This window comes from Chiroxiphia lanceolata, chromosome 18 (assembly GCF_009829145.1).
Source record: "Chiroxiphia lanceolata isolate bChiLan1 chromosome 18, bChiLan1.pri, whole genome shotgun sequence".
Taxonomy (NCBI): Eukaryota; Metazoa; Chordata; class Aves; order Passeriformes; family Pipridae; genus Chiroxiphia; species Chiroxiphia lanceolata.
In genome coordinates this window covers 95,260-110,845 of record NC_045654.1, presented here as the reverse complement: position 1 = coordinate 110,845, position 15,586 = coordinate 95,260, and the positions used below count along the sequence as shown (strand labels likewise).

Genomic DNA, 15,586 nt, shown 5'->3' with positions numbered 1-15,586 from the left:
GGGCAGCTGGAGGAGCAGAAGGCCCTGTTCAGAGAGAGCTGAGTGTTTGCTGGGTTGATTATGTGTAGCCTGAAAAGGAAAGACTGAGCTGATATGAGCCAAATGTTTGATCCCAGAGCTCTGTGGGGACACTTAGCAAGCTTTACCTTTCTAATGAGATTACATGCTTCTTCCCTGAAGTGCTTGAATTTTCCATGGGAAGTTTCAGACCCTGTAAAGCAGCTCTGTCTCTATGTATTAAGAGTGACGTTATTGAGTGCGCAGTGCAGCAAACTCCTTTGATCCCTCCAGGGATCTCATGTGCTTCTCAGCCTCTTTAATGCGAGCTCTCAAGGCATCACTGCTTCTTCCTCCTAATGTTGTGGTACCATGTCTGTGTGTGAGTAGTGCAGGTTCTGTGGCAGCACACTGTTGACTCACCGAAGGGTAAGAAAGCTCTGGCAGATGGGCACACAGTGTTAAATGGTCCCTTTTATAGCTTTGACGTTTATTATGCAGATGTATTCAAACTCCCTCTTGAAACTGCAGTAGTGTATATCAGTATTTGGTAGAAGTAGTTACAATGTACAGTTCAGTAGAGAGTCTCTGGAGAAGAGAAGACACAGATAGAAAAAAACTTTAAAGAAAAGCCTCACTTAATGTAGCTACATGGTAGTTAAAATAGAAAAGCCTTTTCTTTCACCTGGCTGTCTTGCTGAGGGCATTGTTCTGAAGTAAATGGCTCTCTTGCAGCAAGCCGGAGCGCCGCTCCTTCCGTGCTTATGCTGCTGTGCTATACATCGATCCCAGGATGAGGATCTTCATCAACGGACACAAAGTGCAAACCAAACGACTCTCGTGCTGCCTCTACAAGCCAAGGTAAGTGTTGGACCCAAAATCTGCAGATGTGTGGGACCTTTTGGCATTAGAGAAAAGGTTTAGCATTTTGCTCTCCAGCAAACATTCTGCATAATTCCATGTTAAAGCCACAGAAACAGACCATAAGAAAATGGCATGTGGTGCTGATGTCATGGAAAAAGAGGTACATTTTGGAAAATCTAATGTTTTTAAAAATTGCATGAGTCAATGGTGCAATTTGGCTCCCTTTCAGAACAAACTAAGAAATGAAGATCCTTGTTCAAAATACTATATTCACACAAAACTGTTGGGTAACTGTGTTGTTTTTTTGAGCAGGACAAGGAAATACATATAGTTGGTGTTGGGATTATTACTGAAACGAAACTAGACTGAGCAGTTTGAAACAGTTGCTTTTATATGTAGCTAATCTAGGTTTGAATAGAGATTGAGAAATAGCTTTCTCTCTATTCTTTTAAATTCCCTTAAACAAAAAATGTGACAGCTGAGGTGTGCTTCCAGTTGGCTGAACAGAGACTGGAAAAGGTTAACAGCGTGGGAGGGGAAAGGGAAACGTATTTAAGTCTGCTTGAGGCAGTAGTGTTCTTCTGTCCCTGGGAGCACACAGTCTGCATTCTAGATACTTTAGCATGATTTGGTTTAATAAAATCGTAGTAATTTTGTAGAGTATTAGCTGATTGTTTTAGTATAGCATTTTGGCTTGCAGTGGTATTTCAGTAGTATGGGCCCACTCTCAGCCCACTAAGGCGCTGTTACCTACCCCAGGCCAGTGTCATGTGCCCAGTGGCGCCTGAAGAGTCTGGCTGGTTTCTAACTCAGGGCATGGTCTGTCTGTCAAGCTCATACTTCCTCAGCTCCTTATGTGAGAACGTGTGAGATGTTATTAGAAATCTGAGCAAAGTCAAGGAATGTTACACCCGCTACTCCCTGTGCTGACCAGGTCAGTTGTTTCCCTGCAGATGGCAGGAAACTTGCTACTGTAAATCCTGATTTGCCGGATAGAGAATTTCTGGATTTCTGACTCTGTTTTTCCTACATGGGCTCCTTTGGGGTCAGCTGATGCAGCATCAGTGCTCAGCTCTTTAGCATGACTGTGTTTCTAGCCCAGTAGCCTGGACCAGGTAAGTGTTGAACTTTCCTGGTCCAGCAGAGGGATGGAACAGGCAGCAGAGGTGCTGCTGCGTTACACCCTGCGTAGCTGGTGTGGGACATCCTGGGGGGCTCTTTGCCTTAAGTGGGGGCTCCCTCCTGCAGTAGGACTGTCAGTCAGATTGCCTTCATCTCTGAAGTGGCTTGTCTGCAGGTTCCAGTGTTGGTGTTAGAGAACAAAGAATGGAAATCCACCATGGATTTAGGGGATGTAAATGCCTTTACTGAAAATTAGGGGTTTGCAGCCCTTGTGCTGTTTTTCAGGAATAACAGTGTGTCTCCTAAGCTAGGCACTTGTTTTCTGTTTGTCATCTGCCCCTTTTGGAAGCCATGTTTCTGTGGGAGAGGCTTCTGCTCATCTTTCTGGAGCCAGTAATGTGCCAGTGGCAGGGGCAGGCTGGTTTTGTGGAGATCCTTCACTAGCAGTCCCAGCTTCCTTGGGAATGGCTTGTGTCTCCTGAAAGGTTACTTCCATCCCTTCCCCAGTACCAGCTGGAGCGTAGGTTGTGCAGGTAGAAGTAGCCAGACCATGTGCAAGTGTGTCCCTTTACAAGGACACTCCAAGGCAGTTGGAATGAATGTCATGAGGCTGGTGATGGCTCACGGTGCCATCATCTGGGACACCCTGCAGTTACTCACAGTGCTTCCTGCTGTCCCTATAGTCCCCTCAGGAGCTGCCCTGCCTCTGAGCTGGGCATGGGGGGATAATTCAGCTTCACCTTGCTTCTCTCTTTTTTTTTTTCCTCAGAAAAATCGGTTGGATATGGATGAGGTAATGTGGTTATGCCAGCATGTTGAAAGCAGCCTGGCTTTCAGTGTGCTCTCTCTCTTGCCCCCAGGTAGCTTTCATCAATCTTACATAAGTTAGAGATGATACTGCCAAAATCCTGCCTCTACAACTCCTGTCATAGTGACTTCACCCAACTGAGTGATTTCTGGAAGCGTTAGCACCTGCCTGCTTTTTTGTCACTGAGGAAATCCTTATGAATAGCAGAAAATGAGTTTAGCAAAATGTATTTCAGGGAACTGTGCTTGTGGTGTGAATTTTCTAGATTTGGGAGCAAGGGATTCCTGTTGGGGAGACTATTTCTGACCTCAGTACCAACATCCGTATGTGCTCACCCACAGAAACAAACCTAAACAAAACTTTTCATCTGTACAGTGTGGTTTCTCATGAGTCCTGACAGTTTATCTGCCATTTGGAGGTAATCTTGTCTCTCATTGGGATCTAAATGTGATTCCAGTCAATTGGTCAGTCAAGCCTTATGTCCCTATGTAAAAAGCATTTCTAGTGGCTTTTGCTTTGGCTAAATGCTGGAAAGGTTTATTTTCCATAAAGAGTTTTTTGGAGTAGGATTTTCCTCTTGATACATCTAAAACCTTGTGTCTTAAGATGATCTGAGTTCCTGCAGGCTTTGCTTGTCCTTGGTGTCGTCTTCCCTAATTACGTGCCTCTGCTCAGAGGCACTCATAAGCTTTGGCCTCACACACGCCCGTCTCTGTTTTTCTGCTTTGAGCTAGCCCTGTGTGAGATGGACCTGTCAGATGGCACTCGTGGATAGCTGTTTCCAGGAAAAAGGAAAGATTATTTAGCTGTAGTGGGAGGATTTTGAGAAGCTTTCCATATATATTCATTCTTCCTTTCCACTTCTGAAGAAGAAATTATTTCTCTAAGTCTTGCAATTTCCTCAGAGTATGGGTATATTTTGCCCCCACTGGCTAGTGCAGAAAAAGACAGGTTATTGTGGTTGCAACTTCTACTAAAACGTCTCTGACTTAAAGAGATTTTTGCCTAGGTTCAACCAAAATGTTCAGTTCCTGATATGTAAACCTCTTCCATTTATTGAGTCTGTTGGGAGGAGTATACAGTAGCTACTTGTAGGGACTTTTTTCTTTTTCTCTCATGCAGTGATGAAATCTTGGTTTGACCTTTCTGCTGAGTTTGCTGATTAATAAATTTTGATCATCACAGGATGTACAAATATACTTCAAACCGTTTCAAGACCCGTGCAGAGCAAGAGGTGAAGAAAGCAGAGCACATGGCAAGGATAGGTGAGTCCTCAGGGTATGCATATGCCCTCGTTCAGCTGTTGCGAAGGGAAGGTCTGAACGCTTGCTGGATTGCTTGCCTCTGGGATCATTGGAATTGCTCAGGAACTGAGTTATTACAGTGACTACAGACGACCCAGACTTACTTCCATGCAATGGAAGGAATGTACATTGTTCTCTGAGATCATTTCATCTGGGTAACAGCTGTACAGGATGCCCCTTGGAGTCCCAGCTGTCTGCCCTCACTCCAGCCAAAGCCTGGTTGAACCCTGTCACCCCACAGTTCTGTTCTCACCTTTAGCATATCACGAGCTCTTGGTTGTGTTCTCCTTTTGCCCTTTTCTGTTGAGGCAGCTCAAAAAGTAGACTTTTGTTCCGTCACTTGATGTAAAGGGATTGGTCCACTTAGAAGTGGAGCTCTAGTGTCTGACTCTGAAAAATGCTGCCATTGGTGTTCCAGTGCTGAGAACAGGTCTCATTGGCATGGAAACGTTACTCATTTCCATCACCAAACCTGCCTGGTGCCTCTGGCTGTGCAGGGAACCAGCACTGTGCCCAGGTGGCCAAGAAGGCCAATGGCATCCTGGCCTGTTTTAGAAATAGTGTGGCCAGCAGGACTAGAGAAGTGATTCTTCCCCATCTGTACTTGGCACTGGTGAGGCCACACCTTGAGTACTGTGTCCAGTTCTGGGTCCCTCACTTCAAGAAGGACATTGAGGTGTTGGAGCAAGTCCATAGAAGGGCAACGAAGGTGGTAAAGGGTCTGGAGCGCATGTCCTGTGAGGAGTGGCTGAGGGAGCTGGGGTTGTTTGGCCTGGGGAAGAGGAGGCTCAGAGGAGACCTTGTTAGTCTACAACTCCCTGAAAGGAGGTTTTAGCAGGGTGGGGGTTGGTCTCTTCTCCCAGGCATCTAGTCACAGGACCAGAGGACGTAGTCTCAAGCTGTGCCAGGGGAGGTTTTAGGTTGGACATTAGGAAGAATATCTTCACAGAAGGGGTCATTTAGATGTTGGAATGCCCAGGGAGCTAATGGAGTTACCATCCCTGGAGGTGTTTAAGGGAGAACTGGATGTGGCACTTAGTGCCATGATCTATTTGATGTAGTGCTGTTAGGTCATAGGTTGGACTCGATGATCTTGGAGGTCTTTTCCAACCTAAATGATTCTGTAATTCCGTGAACCGGCCCGGTGCCTCCAGGGGTGCAGGGATCACTGAACTGTCCCAGTGCCCCCTGGGGGAGAGGAGGTGCTGAGCAAAATGCTTAGGATGCGGTGGTGAAAACTCCCAGCTGACCTCAAACTGTTACTGCAAGATTGGGTCACATGGAGCCTCTAGGACTAAAATATGCTCATAGCATTATCTTCAGCCTCAGCAGCACACATCTCATTGCTTTGCTTGTAGGAAAATGGATTTAATCTGTAACAACCAAGCTCTCTTGTCCTGTTGTTGATAGAAAAGATTAATTTCTTTCTCCAGCTCTCCTGAGGGATTCTCACCCAGGAATGATTTGCAGTGTGCTCTTTCAAACCCCGGGAGTGCATTGTGAGAAATGGTGGGTCTCAGCTGAGCAAACAGCAGTTCCAGGCTGCCAGAGCAGCCTGCCAGAGATGTGTTGGAATCCATCAGACCGAGAGAGTGCTGATTCTCTGGAATGAGCTTGTGGAATGAAAACTTAGGATAACCAGAAAATAGCTGGAGGAGGAGGATGTGTGGCCAGCTGTGACTATTGGTGACATGGCTTTGGCATATTGTAGGAAGAGCCGTGTCTAAGAAGTAAAGACATACATATGTTTAAGGTGAGGAAAAGCCATTTTTTTCATTCCATGGGAACTGACTTCCTGCTTCATGTGATAGGCTGTAGTATCCAGATCCCTAAGTGAGTGGGTGGACCTAGGAAAAAAGTACCATTCCTGGGCAAGGTGGCTGTGAAAGACCATCAGCTGCTTTCTGTGTCCTTCAGAACCAAGACTGAGTACTGCACTGAGGCACCTTGGTGTTGCCATTGCCTGGCTTCTGGAAATCCCCTTCCAAAGTTTGGAAAGCAAACAAACAGGAGAGGTGAGGAATCATGCAGGTGTCCGGTACTGGAAATCGTTAACAACTCTGTGCTGCACTGAGTATTATTTTGGAGTATTTTGGTGTGTCCAGTGCCTTGCTTGGCAGTGCCATGGGTATACTGTGCCTTTTGTCCTCTGGGAGGATGTGGATGCAGGTACCAGCTGCTGTGTGCTCGCTGTCCTGCGTAGGACACGCATTTTACCCACTGGGGCCTCAGCCCTGTCAGCTGTCTCAGTTGTCACTGTGTTAGTGGAGCAGGTTTGACGTGTGCCCTTCTGGATTACTGCTGTGTTCTTTCCACTAGCCACAGATATTTTTAGCCCACCAGCAACTTCCCTACAAGCTCTGATTGAAGTGGACCGAGTGCTTTAAACAGTCTCCAGATTCCTGTGGGTTTGATTTAGCCAGGCTGTCTCTTGATGATGGTTGCTCACACAGCACAGTCCTGCTGTGACCTGCTTGGTGGGCAGCTGTGAACTCAGAGAGTGCTGCTGTGGGAATGAGGGGAACACAGCTCCAATGAGATGCTGCATAGGAAGGAAAAGGGATTGTTATTGTAGTGGTATAAGTGAGCTGACTGGCTACAGACTTTTGTTTCCTTCTGTCTGGCAACTGAGTGCTGCTTTTCAGAGAGATGCTGGTAATCCCTAGGAGCCAGTTGCTACCCTGTCATCTTTCTGCTTACCCCGTCCTCTGTAAATCTTAGACAAGGTTGTTCCTCAATTGTTGTGTTTCTTGTTTTGAGAGTCTCACAGCTGCAGTTTGTCTCTGTGTGAGGAGAGCAGAGAGGGAGATGGCTTTTGGGTGTGCTGTAACCGTGCTGCTGCCCCCCTGTTGCGAGGGTGTGGGCCTTCTGCTCACCTTGGTGTGAGCCACACCGTCCCTCAGCATGCACCCATTGTATTTCCAAATCACAGAATCACAGAATGGTTTGGATCGGAAGGGACCTTAAAGCTCTTCTCATTCCATGCCCTTCCACTAGGCAGGACAATTTGCTCTAGACCTGGATGCTCCAAGCCCTGTCAAACCTGGCCTTGAACACTGCCAGAGATGGGGCAGCCACAGTTTATTTGGGTAACCTGTGCCAGTGCCTCACCACCTTCACAGGGAAGAATTTCTTCCCAACAGTTCCTCTAGCCCTATTCTCTGTCAGTCAGAAGCCATTCTCCCTTGTCCTGTCATTCCAGGCCCTTGTCCAAAGTCCCTCTTCAGCTCTCTTGGAGCCCCTTTAGGCACTGGAAGGCGCTCTAAGGTCTCCCTGGAGCCTTCTCTTCTCCAGGCTGAACACTCCAAGTTCTCCCAGCCTGTCTCCAGAGCAGAGCTGCTCCAGCTCTTGGAGCATCTCTGTGGCCTCCTCTGGACTTCCTCCAGCAGCTCCATGTCCTTCTGATGTTGAGGCCCCAGAGCTGGAGGCAGCTCTGCAGGTGGGCAGCGTCTCAACGGAGCGAAGCAAAGGGGCAGATTTCTCCCCTCCCCTGCTGCCCACGCTGTGGGATGAGCCCAGCACACGGGGGGTTTCAGGGTGCCAGTGCACACAGCTGGGGCATGTCCAGCCTCTCACCCACCAGCACTCCCAAGGTCCTTTTCAGGGCTGCTCTCAATCCATTCTCCTTGCTGAAAATGAGGTTTATTGAATGAATCTTAAGCGGTATAAGGGTTGTGTGCGCCTATCGCCAGCATTCCTCTTGCTCTAGGAGAGAAGTGGAAAGGAGAGTATCTTTTATGTATTAAGTTTCTTGCATGCAAGAATCAGGTACAGGGTAGGTTTTCAGAACGCTGGGTCCTATTTCGTGGATAGCACAGATTTCTCTTTTTCCAGGCAAAATTTAGCTATTATCAGAGACAAAAGCATTTCTGAGAGTAGTCTTTTCCCTTCATCTCTGCAAGAAAATGATCTCTTTGGAATTCCTTTTCAAACCTGTTTTTGTGAGAATCTTTCTGTGAATCATTGCCAGGCAGAGCGGGCAGGGCCACTAGTATCCTTATGCTTTCCAGTTCTTTGTTGACTTCCTCTAGGATCCTTCCTTTAAACGTGCTTTTGCAGAGTTTATCCCTGCAATTGTGACAGTGTTGACTGTGACCTCTGAGCATGTTTGAGATGCTGTGTTGGTGGGGCCCTCTCATGTAAGGTTTGATTTTTGTACCTTTTTGTGTTTCTTTGTACCCTTGTAACACATCTGTGCAGCAAAGGCTCTCTGGAATCGCTCTCCTGTACTGACTGGCTGACATCATCCTTGTCCCTGTGTGTTTCAGCAGAGGAGAAGGCTCGTGAGGCAGAGAGCAAAGCTCGTGTCCTTGAGCAGCACCTTGGAGGGGATCTCACGCGGGAGTCCAGGGTGAGCCTTGTGCTTTAGCAGCATGGTTTGTTTTGGGCACTGAGGGACAGTTCAGAGCACTGGCAGTGGAGCAGTGCTAGCTGAGCAGCACCTATGGCAGCCCCCCCCGGCAGCATCCTGTGTGCTGGTTAAGCAGGTGGTGACTCCAGTCGATGGTGAGCTGCCAGCAGCGTTCAGGCAGCTCCGTAATCTCCTTACCACTGTATGTGCTTCACGTTCTGCACTTGATGTCAAGCCCAAGTGGGACGCATGCTGGCATTCCCTTGCCCACACCCCCCACATATCCTGGGTGGGAAGGCGACCTCCAAGCCCCAGATGCTGTTTGCTGTCAGACTGTGGAAGAGGCCTGGGGAACAGGAGGTGTTGGAACAGGAGTAGAACTGGGGGCTTTTTGGCTGTTCCCCCCTGCCTGTGCAGCTGTCTCTAAGGCATTTGGGCAGGGGCTTTTGGAGAGGGGCTCTTTGCTTTCTCCCAGTGGGACTGTGGCTTTGAGAGGGGCAAGGCTGACCCCAGTGCCGCAGGGGGGGAGGAGGGCTCTCAGGGATACCGGGAAGGTCAGCAAGTGACACCAGCTTAAAATCAATGGGCTTCCTATTGGCATCAGATGGAAACAACAGTATCCAAGTGCCCTGGCTGTTTCCCTGTGCTCAGTTGCCTCTAGTTTCAGTTTCCTGGGACCTTTAATTACATTTAGACATTTTTTTCCAAGCAACTGTGTAGCTGCTTAAACTACAGAGGGTAAGTGCTGCCCTACATGTGGAGTCATGCTGGTTGTCACCTGCCACCCGTCATGAATTCTTTTATATTTAGAACGATTTCTCAGATTTTTTTTGAAAGGGGAAAAAAATCATAATTTGAGTGAATTTTATGAATTTCCCAGCAGCAGCTTTACTGTGCAATGCCTTTTTGCAGGCAACACTGCGTCAGGTCCAGAACTCAGCCATCACCATGCGGCGGGAGGCTGATGTCAAGAAAAGGATTAAGGACGCAAAGCAGCGGTGAGTGCAGGGGCTTCCAGGCTCTAGAGTTCCCAGTGGTTAGTGCAGGGGCTTCCAAATTCTGGAGTTCCGTGGCTGTTCGCTCCCAGGTGCTCAGATGTCTCTTGTGTTTTGTGCATGTGGTGGAGGAGGAGGAGTTCAGCTCAGAGCTTAAATATCCATGGGCATCCAGTATGCCCAGGCTATTAAACCAAGCAGCTAGGTCACTATTCTGGTTGCCTCTGCTGCTCCCCTCTTATCTGCTGAAAGACATGTGGGTGCGTGGGTTAAGTTGTTTGCTATAGATGTTTACTTGGTTTTCACATCAGCTGTTTTCACTCTTTTACTTTTCCACCTGCAGGTAAGATTCAGGCTGGTGAACCAATGTTCACAAGTTACAATGAAAACAGCTTTAGGAATTGTAGGGATGTTTTCTGAAAACATGCTGAATTTTGTTGTGGTCAGTGCTGTGAAATTTGAAGATATGCTTCTAGTTTAGGTCTGATTGCAATTAACTTTGGCTTTTGATGTACTCACAGGAATATTTCACTCTTTATATACATTTTTTTTGCATTTCTCAAATTAAGTGGTAACCAGAAACAAATGCTCTTAAAACAAATGCTGAGTCTGAGGAAGTTGGGGATTTGCGTACAGCATGTCTCTCTTCCCACCTGGTTGTTTGCATACTAGTTTACATGGCTGCCTAGGTCAGAACTATCCCAGACTTGTTGCCAGAGATAGATCTAATGCATCTTAAAATGCTAAAAGGAAAGACATAAATACAGCTTTAATTTAAAAGTGCTAGGGCTGAGATCTGAAGGATGTAGAAACTCATGGGAGAAACTATTTTGTTGAGCTTCCACGTACTTTTCCATGTACAGTTTGTCCTTTAATTCTTGAGTTTGGTGACATTAGTGTGCAAAGGAAAATTTTGTGAATGGTCTTCTGCCCCTTGTGCCCATGGGCAAAATACTTTTTCCTGTTAATAAGCTGACCCTCGAAAAAAGGTCTGGGCAGGCACATGGTTTTCCCTGTGTCCCTGCATTCATCACTGGTGATCAGAGACAGTTCAGAAGGTCAGGCTTTTCCACAACCTTGTACTTCATCCAGAAAACAGAAGAAATTCCTGAAAAATGTATATAATAGGAAACCTTCTGTATGAACCTTTTGGAAAACTCCTGAGTTAGAGAGGATGTCCTAGGACAGTTTTCTGCTGTTTCTCTGGTGCTGAGTGCATCAATGAAAGACGTGCTTTCTGTTTTCCAAAGCCTGCATAAGATCAGGTTATAAGTCCAAATGATAGGACAGGTACTAAATTCTTAGTAATGAAATCCCTAGCTTTTGAACCACCACTTAATTTTCCATGGTTTGGTTAATAATTTGACTTCCCATCCTCTCTGATAAAAATGAGGAGATGCCCTTCCTATTTTGTGGGGGAGTGCATGGTATTACTTGAAATGTAAGGCTCTGCATCCTTTTCCAGAAGTTATAAAAAGAAAATAAATCCCTGAGATGGGTGTTTTGCCACACCTCCTCATGCTCTTGAATCACAGTTGTCCACCTTGATGAGCTGGGACCAAAGGGTCACATTCCAGCCCAGCAGTTGGCAGTGTTGAAAACCCCTATTGGCAAAAGTTTAGATTTAAAAGTACTGAAAATTGCTATTACAGATGTTTTCCTAGAAAAGTATTACAGTCACCTACTTTAAAGGAAGGTGTAACACAGGGTGCTGTTACATCTGTGTGGGGGAGGATGGCCTTAAACAAAAAATGAATATGAATTCCGTCTATTTTGGGGATTTATTCTGAGGTGTTTCACCATTAAGACAGACTTACATCTCATATATGCAGGTGATCACAGTGCAGGGCTCAAGCATGCACAGCTCAGGTCCTCCTAATGTCTGATATTAGTAGACAGCATGTCATGGTTTGAGATAGCCCAAAATCTAATTCTCTACCTCCATTCCCCCTCCCACATCTCAACCCAATGTGAGATGGGTTTTTCCAGACAAAACACAACCAGACTCAGAATGGGGGAAAGGGAATATATTGCAATGACTGTACAAATAAATACTACAATACATTATACACAACCTTAGCTATCTCTACTATGACATAAGTATTTACAATGGATCAGATCTCTTCTCCCCTCCAAATAAAAGTCCAGGAGGGAAGAAGGAAGAGATCCTTTCAACTCTCAGAAGCAGCAATGTCTCTAAGGCAGCAGGCTCTCTCTTCTTTTCTTCTGTCTCTTGCAGCAGCTGATAGCTGGATCTCTGCCAGCACACGCGAGGGGGAATCCAAGCCCCTCGTGGCCCCGTCGCCAACCAACCGAGGGGTCTTTCGTGGACTTCGTCGCCCCAGACAAGGTCGTTTCACCAGGTCATATCACGAAGCACAGGGGGTCTTTGTGATGGTCTGGTATCTCCAGGAGATTCAAGCTCCTTGCAGGGCCTCTGTGCCCTGTCTCAGGCTGCGAGCTTCTTTGTAGCTTGCAGCAAGGGAGAGCCCTCAAGGCCAACCTCCCACACTCCGTCCTGGCTGAGCTCTCAGGACGACCGAGCTTCTTAGCTCCTTTACCTATTTAGGACTTCTAATCAGTAAGAGTCCACCCCTCCATTTTTTGGAGGGATCTCCAAGGAAGTTTAGGGGAGTTTTACAGTTCTTACCCCCAAGCTTTCTCTCTGTAGAACTTAGTTCTGTTCTCTGCTGCCGGTCTTTCTCTCTCAGGTTTGCAGAAGTTCTGCCTGCTTTGCTGCATGGTTGTTTTGCTGCTCTCTTATCTTTTGGCTCTGTGCCGCCGCTTTTCCTCCGGTCAGCGCTGGTCTGCTGCTGCTGTCTCTGCTCACATTGAAGAACCATTCCCCAGTTCATAGCTACAGATACATAGTCCAGCTCAACACTGTTCCAAGTCTCTGTAGCCCCCAACTGGGGCTGGGGGGGGGCCCAGAGGCCCCGAGGGGCTCAGAGCCCCTTCCTCTCGTGGCTCACAACATGGCTACTTCTTCTAACCTAAAAACTACAACTCTTCTCTTCCGTTTGGTTGTGATATGTTTACATTTTTGCAGGAGCGCTCATTGGACAGAATTTCAGAATTTCCAGGGGTCTACCACTTTTCTTATCCTCTGGGGGAAAACAAAGTCCAAACCACTACACAGCAGAACATTGTAAAGAATTCCGCTGTCTTCAACTAACCGCTGAAGCAGAAGTCAAATTCCTAAGTGGAATAAAGCACATAAGTGCTAAGAACTTTATGAGGGTGAAAGGGGGGATATAAGTGAGGTCAAAATTGAGAGAGTTGGGCAGGACTGTGGTATAGGCTTTGCTTTGCAGTAATTACAGGTTTGGACCTTGCATTTGAGGATACCTTCAGCCTGAAGCTGAGGATCCTCCCTATGAAAAATCCTCAGCGTGGATTTCAGGGAAACTGTGGAACCTGATTAATTTAATCTGGTAAAGAGCAGTAGTTCTGTTTGTGAGACACAGGGATTTTGTTTGATTTACAGCACAAAGAGATCAATCTCAAGGCTTTCTGCCTCGCTGGAGACAGAATTTCCGGTAACCAAAGGTTCAGATTCGGAAATCCCTATGAGCTCACAAACATATTTGAGGCCAACTTTTGTTGGAGTCATCCGCTGCACAGATAAAGGAGAAATCATGCAAATTGATATCCTGGCATGAAAGAAAAAAAGGTCTGTTTGGGCTGTGCGTTGTATCCTCCAGCTTTCCAGCTTAAGGAACAGCCTTTCAAAACTTGGAATTAGGCGAACTTTCCAGAATTTGAAAATCAAGACTACAGTTTTGTATCAAAATCTGAATTTTCATGGTTTATCTAGACAGGGATCTGCATCTGGAAAATACAAACCAAAATAGCATTGGAAAGGACCAGTCTGTACCAAACAACACTCTCATGAAACTAGTTCACTGTCGTTTTTTGAACAAGCACATCTGAAGTAAAATCCAGAATCTGTTCTGAAGGAGAAAACACAACCAAATGAATGTCCATCCTAAAATAGTGTCTGTATTGCAAAGTTTTTGTATTTTGTTCATGTTCAGTTGTAATGCCCATTCAACAACTGCTTTGTATTTTTCAGAAATAGGAGATTACAGGATTAATTTAATGCTCAAGGATGCCAGATTTCCATACCCTCTCTCTAACACCAGTATATAATATGCTTTATTTTCAGCATCTCTGAGGCTCTGTTTCGTTCCCTTCCAGGGCACTGAAGGAACCCAAAGAGCTGAATTTTATCTTTGGGGTGAACATTGAGCAGCGTGAGCTGGACGGCATGTTCATTTATAACTGTAGTCGGCTGATCAAGATGTATGAGAAGGTGGGCCCGCAGCTGGAGGGCGGCATGTGAGTCTTGCATATTTTTCTGCAGTCTTTTTGCTTAAGCCTGGCACATTTCTACATCTAACTTAGGTTGTGCAATAACCTGGTTATGCGTTAATCATTCTTCATGAGCATGAGGCCTGCTCATTTTGTCAGCCTTCAGTTTGCATTCTGACAAATAAATTATGTTTAATACTGCTTAATATTTCCCCAGTTTCTTGGTATTGAGTTCTCTACATGAATTTTGGTCATCCCTGCAGCCGTATGAAGTACTTGGGCTCAGTGCTGGCGTGTGGCACTGATGAGTGCTGATACCAATAGTGCCTCATTCTAGGGACAGGGAAAATAGGTCTTGACAGCAAATACAAATATTTGAGCCCACCTTACTTTTTGTATGATGGCTCAGGTTGCAAACCTGGCAGTTTAATGTTTGTGACTGTGTGTTCCTCTTCTAGGGCATGTGGAGGAGTGGTAGGTGTGGTCGATGTGCCCTATTTGGTTCTGGAGCCAACCCATAATAAACAAGATTTCGCTGATGCCAAAGAGTATCGACACTTGCTGAAGGCCATGGGAGAGCATTTGGCTCAGTATTGGAAGGATGTTGCTATAGGTAATGAAGCTTCATGATTACCAGGGGGTGAAAGGAGAAACTTGGGTGTCTGGAGGGCAGCCGAGAGTGCAGGTGGTGATTTTGTGATAATGGCTCCGTACTGAGCAGGATGTGGTTTGTTTTCCAGCCCAGAGAGGTATCATCAAGTTCTGGGATGAATTTGGTTATTTATCGGCAAACTGGAACCAGCCTCCGTCTAGTGAACTACGCTACAAGCGCCGGAGAGCCATGGAGATCCCCACCACGATTCAGTGCGGTGCGTCTGATCTGGCTGCTCCTCCCTGGGGAAGGAGGGGCGCTCCTGGCTGCAGCTGGGGAGCAGCTAAATGCGTAGGACATTTGAGATGGGCTTCATTATTGTTATCCCCTCTTAGGGCTTGTCTTCTCTGTGAGTTACCTCTGTCTGCACACGATGGTACACTGTGACATCCTGGCATAAGGCTCCTTTCCTGCACAGTTCACCAACTGCCATGTTCCTCAGATCCCCTGACAGAGCGGGGCAGGTGTGGCCAGTAGCAGTGTTGAGAGTGGGCTCAGAAATGTCTTATGAACTGGAACTGGCCAAAGCCACCCATCCCAGCAGCAGAGTAAAATCCAAAACTTCCCCGTAGGCAATGGGAAATGGCCAAGTAATTTGCACCCTAATGCACTAACCTGCTGATCAGTACTGGGTGTGAGCACAAAGGGAACATTTTACAGTTTCCTTGGAATGTAATGCAAGTTCTCTTCTTTGCACCTCTAAACAGCTCTGGGTAAGCCCTTGCCAGGGTTAGGGAGAGCTCAACACTATCACTTTGTCTCCTGGTAGAGGGACACCAAACTCCCTTATTTTCTCCCCAGGACTTGGGGATGAGGATGTAAGAAAAGAATGGGAGGCCATTCTTGTGGAATTATTTTGTTAGGTTCTTCTACTTCAATGGTTTTCTCAGACCTTTCAAAGTTCCTACCAAAGAGGAGGGGCTTTACTCTCATTCTTCTTGTCCTCCCATGTTGACATTCTTGCAGAGCCTGATTTAAGGACATTTGGATTTTCCTGGCAAAACTTGATTTTGTGAAGCTGTTGGTTTCCTGGTAGGCCAGCAGTACTCTCAAAGTGTTCCTGGTTCATCAAAACTGTAATAATTATTATAATTTTTTTTTTTCTTTTAGTGGATAAGTCTCTGACTTTTGTTGTGTTGGTATCGGTAGGAGACAGCCTGATTGCTGGGCTGAGCCATG

General features: G+C 46.4%; 1 protein-coding gene across 4 annotated transcripts in view; it reads left to right on the top strand.

The window, feature by feature from the left end:
• The window catches only part of MORC2 (MORC family CW-type zinc finger 2), a 50,196-nt gene that overhangs the window by 22,723 nt on the left and 11,887 nt on the right, over positions 1 to 15,586 (top strand). For 3 of the 4 annotated variants that reach the window (XM_032705789.1, XM_032705787.1, XM_032705791.1), the window contains 7 exons: positions 733 to 858; positions 3,977 to 4,056; positions 8,364 to 8,446; positions 9,359 to 9,444; positions 13,642 to 13,782; positions 14,214 to 14,368; positions 14,496 to 14,624. In XM_032705789.1, coding sequence (XP_032561680.1) covers positions 733 to 858; positions 3,977 to 4,056; positions 8,364 to 8,446; positions 9,359 to 9,444; positions 13,642 to 13,782; positions 14,214 to 14,368; positions 14,496 to 14,624 — 800 coding nt within the window. The remainder of the gene's footprint in view (positions 1 to 732; positions 859 to 3,976; positions 4,057 to 8,363; positions 8,447 to 9,358; positions 9,445 to 13,641; positions 13,783 to 14,213; positions 14,369 to 14,495; positions 14,625 to 15,586) is intronic. The other variant, XM_032705788.1, reaches the window with a different exon arrangement.